The following is a 23200-nucleotide window of genomic DNA, read 5'->3' on the forward strand; positions in this document are numbered from 1 at the left end:
GAGACCTGAGTGCGCCTCACAGTGCAAGCCGTCGCCGTCGCCGACGCCGTCGCGTGCAAGACGTCGCCGCGCCGCTGGGCCGCGGACGCACCAGCGCACCTCCGAGCCCTCACGCGAAGGGAGCTGCCGAACCACCGCAGCCGCCTGGCAGGGACAAGAGCGCGGCGTGACACGAGACGGGTGCCGCCGTGCCGCTAGTTCATGATAACTGTCCCAGCACATTAGACGCGAGTCTACCGGTCACGAACAGCCACGAAAGAGCCGACCTGGGACCTGATCGCCTTTACTCTACAAGAGCTCGTCGTAAGGCATGCACGTGCAGAGAAAATCGCAATCGGGTTTTTCCTACCCGGAAAAGTGGTTAAAAAAGCGAAAAAGTGCTGGGGTAGAAAGTCAGTGGTACTGACCACTGGTCCCATAACCAGCGCGATGTTCTGCCCAAATGACGTGGATAGGCCAGTTGGCGACTGGCTGAGGACGGTCACGACGTTCAAACGGCTGAAACATGAACGACATCTGCTGTATAGAACGACATCTGCTGTATAGAACGACATCCTACCCTCAGGGGACGGATGTTGCATCGGAAACAATAGGCCGGTTGTACAACCATCGTCTTTTTCACCGTGTTTTTTAACATGGTCAGGTGAGATAGTCTCTCTGGAGGGAACAGCAGTTCTGCAAGGGAACGGCAAGGGAACGGTAAGTCGGAAGCCGCTGAGGCGACGGCGAGGAGGCTCCTCAGACGGTGCTGATATCAGCACACAGGCCAGCTGGATCCGGAGCGGTGGACACGGGGCATCCTCCAGCAGCGCGACACTCCTTGACCCAGCGGTCTGCCACCAGCACAGATGATGTAGGCTGACCTATCCACGTCACTCTGCCCGTACATCGGCGATCATTTTCTGCGCAGCGGCAACGCGCAGCCGACGAGGCGGAAGCAGCTGCCACCGTTTGTCAGGAGCATGTCAAAGCCGTTCACGACCGTCGCGTCAGAGACTTGCCGGAGTGGGGCACCGGCAGCCACGTGGCGATCTGGAACCGTCGGACAGGTCGCTGGAACGGCTACGTTATCATTCTGGAGCGGCAGCCATGGCGCCAAACCAGAGATACAGGGCTCGATTCCCCGCGGTGCCCGCCCTTCCTGCCAGGGTGAGAGGCATGCAGCCTCTGCAGCTGAGTGCGTCAAAGAGCCCCAATGATGGCTTCGTTGTTCGCCTTCTGAGTGTCCGAGTACTAACCCGGAGCTGGCGCCAACTCCGACACCGATAGGGGCACGCCGCGCAACATGACGTTCGGCCGGCTCTGTCCCACCCCATATGAGATGACGGCAGGCCGCCAGCGACGCCCAGCCCAAACTCGACGACCTCCTGAACGACGGCTGCTGCCGAGAACCTGATCGACAGCGGATCGCGAGCGAGCACGAACAACGAGGCGGCTGCTGAACCACCGTTTCCAACGTGGTCCCGCCAGTCACAGTGAAACCGTCGTTGGCCGTGTCCATTGATGGAAAAAATAAGCCGTCATTGTACATTGTCTCTATGTATCCTGTTTCCGTGGTAGAGGGATGTGTGGGGGTTCGGTCCGCTCTAGCCTCGCTTCTCTGCTAGAGCCGACCCTGGCATATCGCCGGAAGAGGCCACATGATCTGGCCTCGCCTCGCTTGACACTAGGCCGCCTCGCGCGGCCCGCACCAGAGGCGTTCGGGCTCGCGTGACATGCGTCTATCCACGCACCCGCATGATCGCGCGCTCGTCGGCCATGGTCTCACTGTTGATTACGCAACCTTGTTGCGGAGTTAATACGATCCCCTCGGGGAATTTTATCGTTTTGGCCGGGACTGGAGCAGCCGGGGTCAGGCCCCTTTATTCATCCTCGCTAGGTGGGTACGTGCGCACATGTATCTTACGAGCATTAGTTTTGGACACAATTTTTTATGTTTACGAGGAAAAAGGAAGATGTTGAGGGAAAAATTATATCAATTTTGTTAAGCCAGCAAGAGCTTGACAAGAACAAGCATATTGCAGTGTCTTTAATTACACAACATTCAATAACGGTAGCATTTTAGTAGTCACAGCTTGCACATAATTGCACTGGAAGCTAAATCCGATCGCGCCAGGATCGTCACACACCGGCGAAAGCGACGATCAAGCCGACGATTCGCGACGGGTTTTCTTTATTCTAGGGCCTTGACATCCTCAGCCCCGAGCAGATGTGCGGCGGGTTGTCTTTAGGTGATTTGCTAGATAATTGTTGGTAATTGTAGGGTGTTGGGCTGTGTCTGCGGCGGGTAGGTGAGTACACGATATTATAAGTATTTGCATGGTCATGGTGGTGATTGAGGGGTATTCTGTGACCCACAGTGGCGCAGTAGCCCTCAATCAGGAGTGTTTGCAGGAACTCGAGGATGCGGGATCGGGACATTCTCAAAAGCTTTCTCTGAAAACCCAGTTTAGCATTACACAGAATATGTGAAGTTTCCTGCACGTCTTTAAACAGCATTGAATGCTCTTTATTTGCCTACCTGTCTCACATCCTTTGTGCCTGTGTGTACTTTTTCATACACATAATACATGCTCACTGTCAAGAATGTAATGTGTGCACACATACATGCATTACTCTTTTTAGCTAACATGTATGCAATGTGTGCAAGAAAGAAGGTTGCAGATAACAAGCATTAATGCCAATCATAGTTTGGGACCATTTTCCACATTTGCATCAGTCTCCCACACTGCAGCTGTCAGACTATGATAGGCTTGAGCTGTCATGTACACATATGTGCCATTACCAGTACTTGTCACCTGGATCATGGGCTTTTTTCCAACATGAGTTAAATGAGCAATGTTGCATTCTTGAAGGCTGAAACTTGCAGCAGGAAAGATACCAGTTTAACAGTACATTTCTCTTGTCCAGTAACATTGAGTTCAGACTGATGTCTTCTTTAAGCATTCTACATTTTATTATAAATATATTTAATTTCATGAATCTCTATTCTAAAGACAAATCTCCCAGACCATTGACCACTTCATGGCCCCATTTTGCCCTCTCTAAACTTAGCATTACTTTTTGTAAGTTGGATCCTGCCCTGTATACAGTACTCAGTGTGTTGTTTCACATATGTCATATGCACAATGGTTTCTGTTAATGGCTCCTTTAACTTAGTATGTTACATTGCTATTAGTGACCTCAATCATTCTCGAGGATGTTTTCATTGTACCTATAGGCTGCTCTAATCCTGCTGGCTTAATTTTAACAATATCACACAGGGTTTCTTTCTTTACTTTTTTCACTGTGTGATATATATATATATATATATATATATGTATATACATATATATATATATATATATATATATATATATATATATGTATATATATATATATATATATATATATATATATATATATCTATATATCTATATATACATATGTGTGTGTATGTGCACATGTATGCATGTTTATATGTATACATACTCAATAATGTAATCTATCCATACACATGATCCTACACTCACCAAAGTTGAATTGCATTTGGTATGGTGCAGATCACCCAACCAGCTCGTGTATGTCAGTCTGCAGCTAGTAAAGTGTAATGGCAGAGATGCCTCTACTTGCCCTGAACACTCAAACCATTTGAAAACTTCAAAAGCTTCCCATCTGCCCATTTTTAATAGAAAATTGGTTTGTCTATGAAAAGACACTAACATCATGTAGGTTGATAAATTTATGGCAAATAATGCAACTGCAACAGCAGTTAAGTTTGTTAGTGGCAGAGATCAACGAGAGTGTTACTGTGTGAGGAACACAAATGACAAATAGGTCAAGGAGTTTATCATCAGCAAATCTTTGAATGGCCATCATTGGTATGGATTGTCCAGCAGTGTCACTCAGAGGACTATGTTAATTCATGGTATCAAACCTCTGCATCCTCCACCATCTCTGCCTCTACCATGCTTCCTTTGCTGGTGATACATTACCTTGTGACCCTGAACCCACACATGCTGGCCTGTGTGCCTGATTTGCATTACCTGATGGATATAGATGCCGGATTGAACACTTTCCAGCGTGATACTGATTGGCTGATCCTGAGCTGGCAGAAGAGCAACAACTAATGGGACTGAGATGTGTGTGCAACAACATGAAAAGTATTGTTATCCTTGACATTCAAATGGCTGAACTTTGCAACTCTGTTGCTGAGGCTCTGGCTGGAGTGAGGCTCAAGCATAGGGAGGAGGCCTGTCAGGACCATGAGCAGTGGACTGGTGCCATCCCCAGCTCGGCACCATGCGGTTGGGTCTGGCAGTGAGCCTGCTGCTCTGCCTGTCGGCCGAGGCAGCTGTCAGCCACCGACACGTGGGCCAGCACGAGCGCGAGGCCGACGGCGCCTTCAGCCCACGCGACAAACACCACCTGGAGGACGACGAGCATGACGACCAGTTCGACCACGAGGCCATCCTGGGTGAGCGACTGCTGCCGCCCGGTCGGCCGTCGCGGGGCGCGCCGGCTGGAGAGGAGGCACTGCCTCTCGTGTCGCAGAACGGCCGATCGGCCGCTCGTCTGATGCCAGATGCCCAGAAACGCACTGGGGCCGCGGACTGTTGGCTGCTTGCACTGGCTGAGCTCTCTTTTGTGGTGAGCACTTTCTGAACCAGACAGAAGAATTAAACTCGCCCCTCTACAGCTTTGCTGCTGCATTGTTTAATCCTTCTGTTGTTATTCGGATTCCAGCTTGGCATTTGCTTCACACAGGCGGTTCCTCGCCGATAACGCTAGATGACAACAGTGCACAGTCAAGCAATGACACTGTGGAGAAGTAGGCTGTCCGTTTTTCCACGTGATATCTGTTTGTCACGTGTTTATCACTTGTCACGGAGGAAGTGCGAGGCCGTAATGGAATTCGTTGGCAAGAGGCATATTTTTGGGAGAGGCTGTTACACACACATTGGTCCGTGATTCGTAAGAGCGGTGGGGAGCTCGACTGGTGGACGGTCGTCACCCTGTAACATAGCGCCTTGTCAACTGGCCAGGGAGTCACAAGGATGCGGAGGAGTTTGATGATCTGGAACCTGAGGAAGCCAAACAGCGTCTGGGCGTCCTGTTGGAGAAGATGGACAAGGACGGTGACAAGCAGATAAGCCGTGAGGAGCTGAAACAGTGGATACTACGCTCGTTCAAGTGAGCGGAGCCTGGCTTTCATCGTCCCGCGATAGTTTTGGCGAAGTTCAGAGATGTGAAATTCGCCACATGCCGTGGTCTAGCGTGTTTTACAGATGATAATTTAGCTGGTTGCGTGTGAGAGCTTGTAGCAGCTCATTTTGCGTTTGCTCGGTATCATTTACTTAAAATGCACCACCAGTATATTCCACCACCAGTATATGGTGAAGTTTCCGCGCCACTATGTGATGTTTTGGGTTTTAAATTATGAAAGTCAGCGGACAAGTGGTACACCCTATTGTCAGAGAAAACGAGTCACATTGACTGGAGTGCACCGTCTCAGATGTAGCGCCGTCCCTGTCACGCCCTCCCGCCCTCCGCCAGACTGCTGTCGGAGGAGGAGTCGGCCGAGCGCTGGGAGGAGGTGGACGAGGACAGCGACGATCAGATCACCTGGAAGGAGTACGCCGCCGAGACCTACGGCTCCAAGGACGACGACGACGATGATGAACTGAGCGCCGACGACAAGGAGGAGGAGGACAAGGTGACACATTGGGGTGGGGAGAAAAACGCCAACGAACTGTGTGATTAGCATTTGGGGCGGGGGGGTATAAGGTACGGGTAAGGACATTGTGTGCCACGCGTGCATGAGTTGGAGGACTTTATGCAAGTACGTCATAATGCCAAAGAATGTTTTTAGCTGCATGTCTGGTGTTCTTTCCACATGGCTGTGTCGTGTCCGGACGATTACTCTCCTTCGCCGCACGTCATGCGCCGGCGTCCTCGGCACAGCGGGCGGGTCAGGTCGACGGGGGGTTCGTCTGGCCCTCACGCCATACAGATTCGGTCACGTGATGGGCCAGTCCCGAGACCACCAGTCCGATGGTTGAACAGGTGTCCCAGATCCGGTGCTTCACTCAATGGTGTAGAGGGTTGCTCGTGGGAAAGTTCCCCACGTCATCCTCCCCACCGCACTCCTCCATGGTTTGGTCTGCGGCCAGCCCGATGCGATGCAAGGTGGCGCGTGTCGGCACCACCTGGCTGGATCCTCGTTTGGACGAGACCGGACTAGTCCCGTTTTGTCAGGCCTCCATGGTTCGGGAAGGCGGCGGCTTTGACTGTCGGCCTGCGTGGATTCAGTCAAGTTGTTTTGTGTGGTGTCGAGTGACGGCGTTGGCGCTGGTGAAGTTGGCGGGGCGCGTCGGGTCTCAGCAGCTCTGTTGGCCACGTGGCCAGCGTCCTCGTGTTGGCCCGGGCCAGTGACGCGGAGCCTGCTGGAGAGAGTGGTCTGCCCGCCTCGGTCTGCGGTCCTGCGTAGGAGAGAATATGTGTTGAGGGCGAGGGCCTTACGCTGTTAGTCGGAGCCCTGACTGAGGGGCTGCAGTGCAGACAGTAGGGTCTGTACACGGCAGTATCTCCTGGATGGCAGAGCTCGAGAGCTGGGAATCCTCGTGATGGCTGTTGCAGCTTCCCCTCAGCCTTCTGCTCGACCCTCGCGCTGTGGCACGCAGCTCCGTCGGCGGCCAGACAATGAGGGGCGCTAGCACGACTCCTGCACCGAGGCAGACAGGGCTGCGTCTCCTCATCTTGTGTCGACTTTGGACGATCTGTCAGACCATGTGGTGCAGACCCGGTCCGGGACTAGGAGGACAGTGTCTCTTCCGGCGCCGCCTTTTCCTCGGCCGTGGAGTCGGCCCGCTTGTGGCCCCTGACTGCTCCAGGCTGAGACGTAGCGCGTGGTCGGGATTTCTCCGGCGTGGCTCACCCTGGAAGAGAGCCAAGTGATTCTACGGGGAGGCGCTACCGTCCGGCCCTCTGGGAGATTGGCGTCGTGCCAGCTATGTCCAGATCCAGGGCGGTCGAACTTTTGGCGGCATTTGAGGGGCACGCGGTCGCGTGCACAGATGGATTCAAAGCCACCAATGGTTTGGGTCATATGTTTTGCAGTGTCGTCACCCGTTCGTGTTCGTTGCTAGCGCTACCGTAGTGTTTTGCTTCATCGGAGCGGGTTAAAGGGCTTTGCACAAAACGGACCGCCATGCTACCCACAGTTTTTTTTTGTCGTACCCCGCCAACAGGCCTCTGATGTCGATGGTGGAGCTTAGGTCACAGTTCGCCACATACCATTCTCGTGTCCGCACTGCGCAGATGAACAGTTGCGATACTTTGACTGTAATGCTCCTTAGCCGACACATGACCCTGATACGACTATGACAATTCTGGCTTTTTGGAATGAGTACAGCTGGCTTTGGTTGTGATGTATAGTGGTGGCTTAAAGATACTTATACACCGCTCCCACCTCACTTTTAAGTAATGAGGTAAACGAATCGTCATGGACGCAAAATGACCTCAGGAGTCGGCGCGTCCTTAAAAAGCGGTAGCTTACTCCGAATATCCACTTGCCCACCCGGTATCGGTGGTGTTCTGCCCGAGCCGCGCTGCTCTTCCGTGCTCGACCGCTGCCCGCTCCTTAGCTCGAACACTGAGCGAACGCAGTTGTGTTTCTGCCGTCAAGGATTCCCTGTTGTCGAGCTCCAGCCCCGCCCCTTCATAATCTCTGTCCCCGTCCCACCCTACGAACGTAGGGCCCTACCCGAGGGTACTACCTTACGGGCGTAGGACAGGCGCAGTGCGCGGCGACTACTGTCGTAGGTCCGGAGGGCAAACTGAGCATGTCCTGCAGCATGTCAGCATCTTTCAAAACCTGAAAATTTCTCCACAATGCCTCACGTTCTGTCGGAGGTTTTAGGGCGCATCGACTGCTGTAGGTCATGCAGCCCTTACGTTCTGTCGGAAGCGCAAGGAATGGTCAAAAGTGATCTGCCCTCATGTCAACATATGGCGTCATTGTCAACAAGCTTGACATGACAAATTCCCACGAGCTGACGTGGGCAGGCATGCTGTTTGCATCTATAATTTTTAATTGATATGCCGCCTTCAACAAACTTCATAACAATGTATGAGATACCCTTCTTGTCCTCTTGCTTCTTCTCTTGTCTTGCGTGGCGCGACGACCACGTCTGCATTTTTCGTTTCTGTCCGCATTTGTCAACAACGTCAACAGTCTGCAGTTGGCGTCTTTGGCTCTGTGTCACGTCTTCCCGTCCCGACGCATCTGATTCCGAACCAGTACTGCAGCGCAATCGGTCGCTGTAACTGGCCGCAACTGACCTTGGGACCACTGCCACGTCGGCCGCCGCTCGGTGTGGCCGGCACCATGACGGCCGCTGCTCGGTGTATCACGCGCTACGCCGGCCGCCGCTCGGTGTGGCCGACACCATGTCCGCCGCCGCTCGGTGTGGCCGACACCATGTCGGCCGCTGCTCGGTGTAACACGCGCCACGTCGGCCGCCGCTCGGTGTGGCCGACACCATGTCGGTCGCTGCTCGGTGTAACACGCGCCACGTCGCCCGCTGCTCGTTGTGACCAGCGCCACGTCCGCCGCTGCTCGGTGTAACACGCGCGACGTCTGCCGCTGCTCAGCGTAACATGCGCCACGTCCACCCCGCTCGGTGTAACACGCGCCATGTCTGCCGCAGCTGATGAGCGAGGACCGGCGGCTGTTCCTGGCGGCGGACCGGGATGGCGACGGCGCGCTGCAGCGCTCCGAGTTCCTGTCGTTCTCGCACCCGGAGGAGGACCCGCGCATGATCCCCGTGGTGGTGGACCACACCTTGCTGGAAAAGGACCTCGACAAGGACGGCTACATCAGCTTCCAGGAGTTCGTGGGCGAGCAGGGTAAGCTTTCGGCGGCGTGGTCAGGCGGACGGCTGCCGCTTACGAATTGTTTTGATGTAAGGTTTGCCTGTCTCACGGCCATTGGTATCCGGGATCCCGGTGGTTTGAATAAGGTTTCTGTATTGTAGCCACCAAAAAGGCATTCCTTTAGCCTAGAAGCCATGTGGGTGTGAGTTGCACCTGGTTGTGGTCCTTGACTGCGTCGGGGAGCCTGTGCCAGAGTTTACCTCGTACGGTCAGCGGTGTCGTCCGGGTCTGCCTGTCGCGGTCAGCCGCGCCCCTGCTGAGCCGCGCGCCGTGTCTGACCGGCTCGGTGTGCTCGCCTGCAGCCAAGGATAAGGACCAGGCCTGGCTGGAGGCGGAAAAGGACAAGTTCGACAGCGACTACGACAAGGACCGCGACGGCCGCCTGGACCGGGACGAAGTGCAGGCCTGGGTGTTGCCCTCCAACACGTGAGTGGTGGGCTAGCGGTGGCTGCTGCAGGCCTGACCGCGCCGCGTTCGTGCTCGCCACCGCCCGGACGCGCTGTCGTGCCGGCGCGCGGCGGCGTTAGGGCTCGTGCCTCCGTGGTGCTGTCTGTCCATCCGTGGCAATGTCCGCTACGTATGCAGCGGAGGCTGGAGGGTGGAGTAATCGGCCCGGCCGTGCAACGCGAATCATCGTGCTCCGTTTGTCCCTGTCGCTGCACGTTCCAGCCGCTTCATCCGTCTCAGACGCCTCCTGTGTCGTTTATTTGGTGTCGTGATGAGACACGGAGCATCTCTGCGCGGTCTCCTGTGTCCTTTATTCGGTGTCGTGATGAGACACGGAGCATCTCCGCGCGGTCTCCTCATCCGTGCCAGCTTCTGATCGCCCCACATCCCGCCTGTCTCCAGCGTGGCCTCGGCCTACGCGGCCGTGGCGGACAGCTGTCAGCCGGCAGGCGCCAGGCGTCGCACAGTTATTGGATCACCTTGAGCTTATTTTTATCGCTGGCTGAGTATCTGCTCTCCCCAGCCAACTCCTACGGCACAGAGTTTGTCTGTCAGATGGCCGATGGTTGGTGACGCCAGCATCGCGTCGCCGTCTGTTTATGGGAACCAGGAGTCCGGTGGCACATGCACCTGCCGTCGGCAACTAACTTGAATGAGTGCTCTGTAGGTACATAGCATTTTTCGTTCAATGTGTCCCACTATTTTGGGCTAGTTGCAGATTAATTGATAATAACATATAGATAAGTGGACCAGTCTCAAGGGGAGTGTTCCACGTTCCACGGGATTTTGAACCGAGATGCCACCTTCGAGGCCTTCGGTGTTGGTCACAAGCATGCTTTTCCTAAGACCTAAGCCCCCTGGTTCATTAGCTACCCGCCCGCGTAAATGGGAAAGGCATATCGGGGAGAGCATTTAAGTCACGTCATATTGGAATGATGTTATGAATTGTCATTCGTGACTCATGATAACGTCATTTGAATCCTGTCATTCCGTAAGCCATGTGGCGATCAAGGTCAACAAAAATATAATTTTCGAGGCGTTCATAGCTGGCGTTCGTGAGCGCGATGCCCAGATAAAACGACCGTCGATTTGCTCTAAATCAGTGTTGTGCAAGGTACGATGACAAGCAAACTATGACGCATCGGGGAGCAGATTTACGTAACAAAGAATCGTGCTATCTAGAGCAGTCTTTTCCACTTAAAAAGTACACCAATAGTTATGAGTGAACTTGTTTCATCATATCTAATGCTTGCTTCAGTATCTTTAGATGTACAACATACCCTTTAAGTAAGCGCTGCCGTTCTCTAGCTCTGCCAATCAAAACAGCATTTTTAAGATAAGAAGTGCATGCCTTTCACGCATTACATCTTCATTTGTGGAATATGATCCAGCCGCTTTATGGAATTACCCGGCTCATTTGCAGCCGTGGTATGCAGTGCTGCGCGGTGCAACATTTGATGTCACACGATAATCTTAGCGAATGGCACAGGTCCTCCAAGTGAATGATTCGTCGACGAACCAAATAATCTGTCCAAACAGGCATCAAATACCCCCTCGTGTACCTGTCTTCATGTAAACCCTTACCCAAAGAAAGCCGTGGATTTATCGATGAAGTTAAGAACCGAATACATCAAGTGTGAATTGCGTTTCTAGCCGCAGGTAATATAAGATTATAACTTTTGTCACGTGAAACGGTTGCCACTTGTTGCTACTGTTGGCGCATCAGTGCACAGCGAGTATGAGTTCCGGGAAGCGTTGCCGTGGAGACTTGGTCAGCATCCTTCGCACCCCCATCCTTGATAACCCTCTTCGTGCTCGCGTGAAGCGTCTCCCCACATCGCGAAGACTGACGTCTGGGTCAAACCGATGTGCTTTTCGCACGGTGTAACCATTGCTATGAATGGGCTTACTGCGTACTGAAATAGATGCAAATCCACCAGCAATTAAAAGCGCGTCCGTAGGGTGATTTTTTTTTTTACCTGCCAAATATGAAACCGGTACGTTATCGAAAGACAACTTCGGGAACGGATCTTTAGAGTCATGTTGGGACGGTTGTCCAAAAAGTGGAGGCAAACAGGCTGGCACTAGGTGGATATCTCGTGTGTGTACGTCTGTGTGGTCCCTACCTGAGGCAACGCCTGTCCGATGAGTCGTGTGTGTACCGCTGTGCAGTCCCCTACCTGAGGCGACACCTGTCCGATGTGTCGTGCGTGTACCGCTGTGTAGTCTCACCTGAGGCGACACCTGTCCGATATGTTGTGCGTGTGCCACCTTGTAGTCTCACCTGAGGCGACACCTGTCCGATGAGTCGTCGGCGCCGAGTTGACATGCTGGTCCTATCGACTTGGGTGGGTTACCCGAATACCCGTTCCCACGCCGGTAGTTTCCTTAAACATCCACTCAGCCCCGTCGTTTGCACATCGTGACGTGGTAACTTACTCCGTGTGTGCCCTCAGTTCGTAAGGGTAGACCCAGCAGTCTGGCGGCAAGTGAATGCATGTGGGTTGGCGACAGCAAATTTTGAATGCCCCTCCTCGTCACATGCCATCAAGGCAATACAACTTAGAGAGTTTGGATGGTTTTAAGAATGTATCTACATACCATTTCGGTATGTCATTACCTGCTGCATTTCGGTATGCGTATGGTATTGTGTGTAATACTGAGGCGTGGACAGCAATATGCTCAACCCCAGGGCGTTCGACGAGGAGTGGGCAGTGTGTAATCTTTACCGTCATCTGTCCGGCCAGTGGGCTGTAATTGATTCTATCGCTGTTGTCCAGGCGTGGATCACGCAGGCGCGTTCTTAGTTGAATGTATACCCAGCTGTTCGATGACAGCCAAGGTTAAGTGGCACTTTGTTCGATTGCAAGTCGCGTATACACTATAAACGGCAACCTACATGGATTGCCTTCCTGAAACGGATTTCGTAGAGCTGGTTGTAGCGAACATCAAAATAATAAGCGTTGGGGACTCGCATTTTCGGCGTTCATCAGCATGCTGGGGAGTAGAAGTGGGTAAGAGAGAGGGTATGGAGTGGGTAGGATGCGACACACGTACCCAGCCACTGTCAGTGCTACGCTGGCGGTTTAAAACCCCCCACGCCAGTTCGACGCTGGTGCTGCTACCTGGCGGGAATATGGGGGTTGAGTGGTTTTCAACCCTCATCGCACTGGTTGAATACGTGTATTGTCTCCTTTTCCTTCCTTTTCTCGTGTCTTTCCCTACCCATCGCATGACCACGAACGCCGGAAATGAGTGCCACCGACTCTTCTTCTGGTGGGCGCTGTGTCACCGTGCCGTCACCAACCAGCCACAACCAACCAGCTCTTCCGATCTTCCATGCAGTCAGCTACCGTACAAATCGTAATCAATAGCAGATTAGTCAATTTTAGTAGGGAAGATTGAAATTTATCTGCCTCAAAGCGCAAGGGACTCTATTAATTCGGCGATGCGAGATTTTCACAAACTAGGGCATGGTCGCTAACGTTTCAGGCGCTCAAATTGGAGCCAAAGTGCCACAGGTGCAAAGCGCAAAGCTCTCACTCTTTAATAGTGATGATTGATGGTTGTATAACTACTCTTATGCTGCCTTGTAATACCACAGGGCGAACCCGCGCGCTACGTTGAGCGATTTGGTACGTGGGGCAGTTTTCACGAAGAGTTACGCCCGACGCTTTTATTGATTATGGCTGTAGATGTAGTGGAAACATTAACTTAGTCATGCGTCGGTACGCCCCACTCCACCAAATGAACCAACGAAATCAGAGTAGAATCAGGAATTTAGCCATGCGTCGATGTGCCCTACTGCACCAAATGAACCAACGAAATCAGGGTAGAATCTTGAGCTTGCCCATGCGTCGGTACGCCCTACTGCACCCACTGAACCAACGAAATCAGGGAAACTTCCCGAGCCTGCGCACGTCTGTAGATGCAGAAGCACACTTTCACGACTCGAATGCGGTAACTTTGTTAGTAGATCTGAAATTTGTTCCCATAACGTGTCAAGTGTCCAGACTTAGCAAGCACTCCTGTGCCGCCAGCGGATAAATTATGCATTTTAGGGCCATTGCCATGACATATGGGACATCCAGTTTGTACTTTAGATATGGGGCGCACGATGACTAACGTCCACACCTGCGCTGTAGTCTCCATGCTCCACCTGCTCTGACGCTGAAACATTCCTCCGCGCAGGGAGATCGCGGACGACGAGGTGGACCACCTGTTCGCGTCGGCCGACGACGACGTGGACGACGCGCTCAGCTTCCAAGAGGTGCTGGAGCACCACGACGTGTTCGTCGGCAGCGAGGCCACCGACTACGGCGAGCACCTCACCAACCTGCACAAGTTCGACGACGAGCTATGACGCGGCCGGTCGGACGGGACTGCAGCGCCGGCCGCGCCGCGACCGCCGGCCGATCGACATGTGTCGGGCCGCGGGCGCCGGCGGGTCGCCGCCGGTTACCGCTGAACGTGCCATACGGGGACTCCGGGGAGTCCGAGTCGCAGCTGGAGGGACTCGGCGGGACGGGAAGGGTGTTGGGGCGGGGGGGGGGGGGGCGAAGGGAGGGGTGGGACCGGCGCCGTGCGGTCGGAACGGCCAGCGGACCGGCTACCAGCAGAGCATGACGGATGGGTCGGTGCGCAGACTACTACGGCGTCTGCCGGCGCGTGGCAAGCGACGTCAAGTCCCTGCCACGCGCCAAGGGGACGTCCGCGTAGCTCGGATTGTCGCTTGTTATCCAGGTCTCTCGATACGAGCGGGCTCGCTTTAATGCGGCGGAAGAACTGAAAACTCAAGTGAAATTTCATGCATGTGTGGATGTCGTGCTTTGGCTGACGAGAAGGTTTTGCATGCTTTTTGAGCGTCTGGTTGGTGTTTTTTTGTGTTTTTAAATGGAGGATAATCTTACAACACTGATGCTGTTCAATAGTGGTTATGCTGAGCTTACTTTTGATTTGCTCGTTGTGTTTCATAACGTTTTAATGTGCCACTGCCGGAATGTCCGCTCCGATAATGAGATTATTTACCTCCATCTGACGTCACGCCCCCACCTTACAAAATATATTGGTTTGAGTGGCGGCCGCTTTCCAAAGCAAAACGGCTCGTTTTCGGACACGTTTGGATGCGTGTCCAAGGGTAACAGAGATTGACATTTTTACCCTGACCCGAGCACGAAGCACTCGCAAATGAGCACTTATGTGGCTGCAGGAGCTGCACCGGACAGCACTGCATTACAAAATACCCTCGCGCGGACACCGGAGGGGGGGGGGGGGGATTCCGGAGTAACTAAACCTTTGTTCTGCCGTCTGAATAAATCAAGTCTCCGCGATCACTCCTAAACGAACTGCTCACAGTCACGGGCCCATTCATTTACATTTGATAGAATTAGAGCTGGTGGGGGGGGGGGGGGTTGGCCGGTATTGTAGCCAGACAGGTGCAGGTTGCGCGCCCGGAAGCTCAGTCCGTAAAGTGGTTGCCAACCTGTTCACACACGGGCATGAGAATCAGCTACGGCAAAATCGATTCTTATGTGCACACGCTGCGCACAAGGTTGATCACGAGCAGCAGGGCACAGCTGGGAGTCAACCCCAGTCCTGACTCAAGCAAAATGACTCAGCTACTGAGTCAACTGGCGACAGCTGCCAGGAGATGACGCCTTGTTTTATGGGCGTCATAAAAGCCTGGTTGCTAAGACGCCTTGTGGTACCAAGTTGTTTTTTTGTACGGATGTGTTCCCTGTTGTGCTTACATCAACTCGCAAACTTGTGAGGTAACAGAAAATTAAAATTGCCAGGACATACACCAGTGTAAAGCTAAGCTGTGTTTTCCCACATCAGCGAAAGGCGGAGATGTATCGTTGCCGCGCAATCTCTCACCAACGTGAAAGACTGGAAAACAAATACATTGCAACGGGGGTAACAATGAAGCCGCCCACGCTGAAAGCTTGTCATTTGTTGGAGAAAGGCAGGCACATTTTGTATGAGTCTCCAAGCTGAATGGGCGGTCGATGCCTTTCTTTGCCTCGACGGGCCTTAGCCCGAGGTGTGGAATTGACCTCTTGTTCTGGCTGAAAGTCGGTCAAAAAGCCACCTTGAGCTAGCTTACGCTGCGCATCAAAAGCAAGGGAGGTTAAAATACGTTACGTTAATAACAGTTACTGTGTGTGACGAGCACAACTGAAATCAAGTGCTGCGATCATATATATTTGACAAATCAACTCATCGTACCATGCGATCGTGCATAACCCAAGCAGTAGTACAAAATATGCTTAGAGCACAACAATGCTGGCAATATACCATGCATGCAGTGCCCAATGGCGGCAGGACGACGGAGCGACAGAGGGCAGGTTGGTTTCTTCGCCGCGCCGGGCGTCCGTCCGTCGGCGCAGCTCTGTCCGAGACCGAGGCGCCGGATCGCTGCATGGCAGCAAGGGCAGAACGAGTATTCCTCTTAGCCCGCCGAAACCTTGAAATGTGATGCGTAGCGGTATTCCGGATGAGCGACAACTCGAAAAGTCCACATTAATATGGAGTTGTAAGAAGATCAGCGGGGTTGTTGACGAATGTGCCAGGAGCAATTATATAACACTGGGCGGTGATGCAAGCACCTTTTCACTCACGCAGGAGAATTCATCGAAATATTTAAATGAATTCAGCTAATTTTGCGATGCATAACAATTAGAGAGAGAGACCGCGGTGGCCGTTACGGCGATGGTGAAACGGTGCTTTTGTCAGCCGCATCTAGATGGCTCTGCTTGGACAGCGTTACCGCAGCGATTTTATGCGGCCGTCCACAAAATTACGGTGTGTATTTTGGACCACTTTCAGCCCTCCTTCCGCCCCGATTACGCACTGGCTCAGCACGGCGAAACCATCCCCCTCTCCATAGGTCACGCTGTGTCATGAGTAACGTACCAAGAAGGTGACGTTCGTTTGGCTCCTACTTGGGCTAGAGATGCGAAACAAATAGCGGTTGTGTTCATTGTCACGTTCATGTTCGTTGCTGAGGGAGGGCATTGACATCGGCTCCAAACCGTTCACAGATTCTAGTATAGCCTGCATTCACACTGGGACCTAACCTGGACATCATAGCCGGAAAGTCATGGTCGAGAATAGTCCTCCAACGTCGGGTGACTATCCCGAACCGACATGAGTGATACATTAAGACAAACTCGTCTCGATTCTCTCTCTCTCTCTCTCTCTCTCTCTCTCTCTCTCTCTCTCTCTCTCTCTCTCTCTCTCTCTCTCTCTCTCTCTCTCTCTCTCTCTCTCTCTCTCTCTCTCTCTCTCTCTCTCTCTCTCCCCTCTCTCTCTCCTCTCTCTTGGCGCGGCTGAAAAGGAATGTGACCGGTTCGATCTTGACCTCTGGCTTTAATGCCCCTCGCTCGTCAATGGCGGAAGCGACGCCCTACTCTGACTACCACGACACACGCTGGCTCTTCCCTAAGTGGGGCCTTTCTGCACTGGTTCGCGCACCCCCTCTGTCGTCTGGCCCCCATTTGACTCCGTTAGCACTCGTTGCAATGACGTCTACTCATCCATGACTTCCACGGTGCCCCCCCCCCTCCCCCCCCCGATCTGATGAGGAAATTCGCCCGAAACTGGTAAGGCATCGCCAGGATTCTGACCGCCTAGCCGAGTACTGAGCATAATTCTGTTCGTAGGATGGATGTATTCTGGCCGTCTAAGCAAATTCACGCTACGTGCAGTTCATCTAAATTGAGGCTCCACGTTATGGCTCCTTTGTCATCAAAACCACCGTGCTTGTAAACAACGGGATTGTTCTCCAAGCAACCGAGTTGTGTGCCAAAGCGGCCACAATTTCTCACCATTGTTCACGCATCACCGCAAATGGCTGCGTTTTCGTTCCTGAACTGTGCCTCATGATCATACAGGAGATCTTAATGAAGCTTGGAGCGGGAATCGTCTGCAATGTCCAGCAGGTGCCGTTTTTTGGAGATGGACGGCGTCGGGACGCCAGCCGGCTCACCTTGCCGTCTGGCATCACCTCGCTTCCGTGCACCCTCATCACCGGCTAACGCCGATAACGTGCTTGAACTGTAACGCCTATTTTTACATGTTGATTGAAGTGGCGGAAATACCCGCCAGTGCTCGCCGAATTCCCCCTCCCCCTCCACCAAAATGTGCCGCGTTTTGCCGCTTTAAGACGAAAGGAACCTGTCGCCATAAGCGCCGAACATCATATGGTAATAATTGTATACACACGCACACACACACACACACACACACACACACACACACACACACACACACACACACACACACACACACACACACACACACACACACACACACACACACATACACACACAACTTTACAATATATTTTTTAAGTTGTTCAGTACATTCCCGAGAAACAGTATTCACACACAGATAATATTACGCTTAGCTTCTGTTATTACTTCGATAAAGACAGGCTGCCGAAATATAAACCAATCTATCTCTCCATTCTCCTGGCTTTTCTCCGAGGAAGAAAGACATTACTACTGTCTTATAAACCACTTTTTAAAACGACAAAAAAACAACTACAAAACACGGTACAAATGGGCAAATAATTATCCTTTTGAGAAAGGCGAATGGGAGTGACGTAAAAGGTGGGCCAGATCCAGCTGATGATCTCGAGCGCTTTTTATAGCACTGTCTGGCACGTGTCTCGTCGCTGGTGGTGCAGTGGTTTGTCCAACCCACGGGATCATATCAGCGTAGGACCGTGCCTGCCATTTCACATCTAGAATAGATGAGACGCGGATGCTGTGCGATCCTCATTTCCTAGAAGAGCCCTGTCCTTTTCCTTCTTTTACAGCACCTCCTTGGTGTTAGCTATCATGATCACATTCGCGTTTTCGGGTTGCGCGAAATACACCTTTTTACAGTACCTGACCTTACGGGTCACATCTTGGACCTCTTCTGACGGCAGTCTCAGAAGCCCCACCTCTTCTGACGGCAGTCTCAGAAGCCCCACAGTGTGAAAGAGGCCCCACAGTGTGAAAGAAGCCCCACAGTGTGAAAGAGGCGAGCAGCATTACTGGCGAACTTGTGACTTCAATGCGAAATCACTCATGAAGGCAACCAGCAGCTTCAGCTCACCGTATGGTTACCCTGTCGTGTTCTGGTAATAAAAAACACGTAAATCTTTATGGTCAGCGTTACCGAGTAAGTTACTGACGGGCACATATTTGTAATGTTTCGAAGGAATGAGCATCGAGAGAGTCGCTACGACCTGACAAAGCCGTCAAGTAAACCATGCTGACATTACTGACAGCAACGCCGTGATATCCTTATGTTTGTGTTTGCTTGTTCCTTAGGAACTATTTCACGTAGTTTGCGCTTCCTGATAAACAATCAGCGGGCTGATAAATTCGATCACATTCCTCGAATTTCCTTGAAGTGTAACTCGAAGCCAAAATGAATAGTCGGTTTGAACCAAAACTGAAAGAAATTGAAGAAAGGTACAGACAGAGATGCTAGTTGATGCCACATGGGCTATTTGTGCCTAATGCTAACATTTAGATAAAATGCACTGCAGTTGGGCTGGTGTGGCATCACTAATAATTTACGTCGAGTGAGAAATTCTGAAAAGTCTATCCCGTCAGATCACAGGTAGGCTTCTGATATTTTTTCTCTCAAAGAAATGCGCTATATCCCTCCCGACAGTCACAAGTGGATCTAGGTAGGGATCGAGAGATCATGTCTACCCCGTTGGAGTTTGGATTTACTCTTCAGATCCTAGTCATTTTGCAGAAATTTTGACATCAAGAACCATCTGCAACTTAAGTCTGCAATTTTAACGTTGCATTCTGCAGCAGGCTAATGTACTCGACGGCCAAAATCCGGCTTTCATCAAGCCAGAACCCTCATGCATATGGGTGGTCTCTCTTCGGCGATCTCCTGAACCTGCCACCGCCCACAGTGCCATTATTGTCGTCCCTTCCGGCGTGGCGGGTTTCCCCTGATGTAAGGCACTAACTGCCACGACGCACCACGGCCCGAAAGCTGCTACGCCCGACACACGCACGCCGCGGGGTTTCATGCACACCGAGGTGAGCTGCGCATGACACCAGGGCTTCACACTCTGAGCGCTTTCAGTTAAGTCGCTCCACTTAAGAGTTGTTGGTCGTCACAGCCCCACTCAAGTGCGCCCTTTCAGGCTGCCTCCGGGGAGGCTGGTCATCTATGTGGGACAGACTCGACCGCTTCATCATTTGACTAGCAAACGTAGAAAAAGGAGAAAACAGAAACTCGGTTAGCCCATCAGCTATCGGGGAATCTGCCTCTCCTCTGCCTTCGCTTCGATGGATCGCCTCCATCACAATGAACCATATTTACCTCGCGATCACTGCAGGAGCAATCACGTGCCACTGGATTTAGCAACGCAGCGGGAGGCGCAGCCAGAGAGGGAGGAGGGCTCTTAGCCATGTATCTTTACTTTAGCACCATGTACGGCTCCATCCGCTCTCCTGTAAAGAGCGCTGACGGAGTTAGCCTCCCCCCCTCCCTCCTCCACCGGTAAGACAATCCTGGCTGCGGGTGAATGCCGGAATCCTTTTGAGGGAGCATCCGCAGCCGAACCCTGGACGCCGTCGCCTAAGCCCCTTGATTTACTTTCTTATCTCTCCAGCTGTTCCCTCTAGAAGGCGAAGAAAAAACCATGTACAGAAATAGGCTTTCCACATTTTATTATAACCAATTAGACATGCAAAATACCAAACGAGACAATGTGTCCCTTCAGTGATACACGTCAAGTTCTGACACGAGTATACCATACATCACATCGCGACGAAATACAAAACCATTGACAAAGCGCATACTTACATCTGTCTTAGGACCTGAGTTACCCGTACAAGACACGTAAATTTCATCTCACTAAATCCGCGAACCCGTGCAAAACACGTACATTTCATCTCATTAAATCCACGAATCCTTACACCTGTCTTAGGACCTGAGTTACCCGTACAAAACACATACATTTCATCTCACTAAATCCGCAACCTTGGTGATGGGTTCAGTGTATACGCAACAAGCTGTGCTCACCAGAAACTGCCAAGCACAGCTGAACCCGAAGCCACCCATGCGAACCAAGTGGATGACAAGAAAAAGCTGCACTCCGGTGCACTAAAAGTCAATCTTGCTCTAAAATTCTAAAATTTTAAGCCTGAGATTAAGATTAAGATTAAGTCTAAGTCAATTCCAAGTCTAAAATTTGAGCAGAGTAGGAAATAAAAATACAGGCTTGATGTCGTTGCCGGTGTTTTGTTTTCTTCTAGGAATAGTTACCGGTCTCGCGACCCGACAGGCAAACGGGTCCCGTCACCTAAGAAGAGACGGCACCTCGGTCTCCTGACCCCGGCCGGCCAGATGCCTCGACTCCGACGACTCTGATGACGTCACCCACCGATGAGCCGCACGTTCAAGTTTCAGTTTGGCAGAAGCCGCCCGGGTCTGCCGTATTTAGACGGCCCAGCCAGCCGCGCCATTCGTGTAAAAATAGTCACGGCGGTCGGGCACCGCCCGAGCAGGGCCACCTCCGCGCAGGAGATTCCCGCGTGGATCCTGTCTCTCGTCAACGAGAAGATGCCGGGCGGTGAGACGGGCGAACGAGCGTCTTTGGCCAAGCTCGGCGTTGGCTACGGAAGAGCTGCCTTACGTTGCATGCACATTGAGTTGAAAATGATAATTAAAAAATACAATGCAGACAGCCTGTGAAAGGACAAAGGTGTCCTACACCACAGATGCATGGAGTTTGTAAATCAATATGAGTAAAGCTCTGGAATGCCCAGTCAAGTTAATGCTGAGATACTGCTGCTTAAATGAGATTATTAATTGTGGTATGATTATTTCAAGTTCTCGGCCACCGTGTGGTTGTTGAGTGGTTGAAATGTAACCACACTGAGTGCGATGCGCGAATAACCTACGGCAGCAATGTTCTGTAATCCATGGAGCCGGAGCTGCATAAATGTGACGCACTGTCGAGCCAGTCCATGGTAGTACCACAAGCGTCCAAAACTATGCATTATCAAACAAGCATCATCCGAACCCACTTTTTAAAGACTTAGGGTGGGTCCCCGACATTTGGCCTATGGGCTACGGCCGTCAGTTGTAGGCCATTAGAGCTCACGTGTTAGGATCTGTAGACTGCGGTGGTTCTTTCGCGAACGTGTATAATATGTTTCTTTTTTACCGTTGCATCTTAAGCTACCCGGAACGCCTCGGCGACGCATTTCGCAGCAATATGCGGCCGCCTAACGCCAGGTAGATACTGTACCGCATGGCTGCCTTGCCCGGCGTGTTTGCCTACCAGCACAGGTGTGCGAAAGTCGCTGAGGTGGGCAGCAGCGCCCCCCGGCGTTGACCTGCAAAGCAAAGAGCATCGCATACTCTTGCGCCATCTAAGTGTCACCGGTTAAAGCATGCCAGCGTTTGGAGTCAGATTTCACATAACAATGGCAAGGCCAAGGAAAATGATGGCATTGGATCGCATTCGCATTTGGGAAGCTCCACTGTGCGGCGCTCGATAGTTGGAGTGATGTAGAGCCCGTAAGGGACGACGGCATGGGCAGGTGAAGTGATGATGAAGGGGCTGTGACCGAGTGCATCCACTTCTATAATGAGAGTTGAAAGCACGATAGGAAAGGCACATTGACTCAATTTCATCAAACGCCACTTGTACGATGGGGAAGACAAGTTGACTATAATTCATTAAACGTCACTAGCACAAATGTACTGGCGTTCAAGGCCCTGGCCTCGAGGCTTAGCCACCGCGCGTTGTTTACAATGAGTCTACAAATTATCAATGTTCATGATACGATGGATATAAATGAGTTGCTAACGCCAATAAATATTGAATATTTAACTAAACAGCAACCTATCCGCTATTCCGCAAATGGCGCAGCTTTCATCGCAAAATAGGCTGGTTGCTCTCATTACGGAAATGGAGGTGAGATGCCACATGCACACAAAATGTACATCGAAACAACGCGCATTGTGGGTTTTGCATTTTGTCAACATTGCTTTCAGCGATCTTAGTCGTCATCTAAATAATGTCCCATCTAAATGATGTCCCAAGTGCTACTCAGCATACAATGGATCTGACGATACATACTTCGAACCCTTTGGCTAGCCATTGCCACTACAAGTCATATAGAAATTGAGACCCACAAAGAAAATTAAAAAAAGACGACGCTAAGCGCCCGGCATTCCGAAAAGGACTGATAAGAAGTGACAAAAGAGAGATTCAAACCCAACAGTCCACAGCTAGCGAACAATTTTAAATCAACATATGTCCAATACGGCAGTGTGGACCAGATCTGGTGTACTTTAATGATCTAGCTGCGATGCAGACTCAGACAAAACCATCGCCAGCTAGTGTCCCTATTTGTATTTGGGGATGTCGTCGACCTATCAGAGAGACCTGTTTCCTTGGGATATCATTCTACACCGAATGGATGCTTTTTAAATCAGTTATATTTATGAGAAAAATAGGTCTAAAAACGTTTCAGATACTACCGTAGCTCAGGGCATTGGACAGGACCAGGGAAATTTCGTTTTGGAAGCGTGTACGTGCAAGCACCATCTGAGGTCCCGGAATGTTTTCCTTAAGCAGCCGCTCTCCCTGTCCGCGAACACTTGAAAGGTTGTTCAAGCCCTGTTTGCCTAGTGGGTCGTGACATGCCAAATCGACGATTCAACCAGCTCTGACCGAAATGATACAATAACTCCCTTACGGACGCCAAAAAGCCTGTCTGTGCGTTTAAACACAACACAACACTTTGAACGCAAACGATGACTTCCGAAGTTTAAGTCTAGCGGTAAATGACGC

At 51.7% G+C, this 23200-nt stretch overlaps 1 protein-coding gene across 1 annotated transcript; it reads left to right on the forward strand.

The window, feature by feature from the left end:
* The first annotated feature begins 2167 nt into the window (after positions 1–2167).
* On the forward strand, positions 2168–13887 carry LOC119105921 (reticulocalbin-2). Its single transcript, XM_037229483.1, has 7 exons — positions 2168–2291; positions 4273–4456; positions 5025–5172; positions 5536–5695; positions 8691–8889; positions 9219–9342; positions 13555–13887. Exons 2-7 carry the CDS (start codon positions 4282–4284, stop codon positions 13724–13726), a joined length of 978 nt encoding a protein of 325 aa, XP_037085378.1. The 5' UTR covers positions 2168–2291; positions 4273–4281; the 3' UTR covers positions 13727–13887.
* The last annotated feature ends 9313 nt before the right edge of the window (positions 13888–23200 follow it).

The sequence above is a fragment of the Pollicipes pollicipes genome, unplaced genomic scaffold (genome assembly GCF_011947565.3).
Source record: "Pollicipes pollicipes isolate AB1234 unplaced genomic scaffold, Ppol_2.1 Scaffold_6138;HRSCAF=7277_pilon_pilon_pilon, whole genome shotgun sequence".
Lineage (NCBI taxonomy): Eukaryota > Metazoa > Arthropoda > Thecostraca > Pollicipedomorpha > Pollicipedidae > Pollicipes > Pollicipes pollicipes.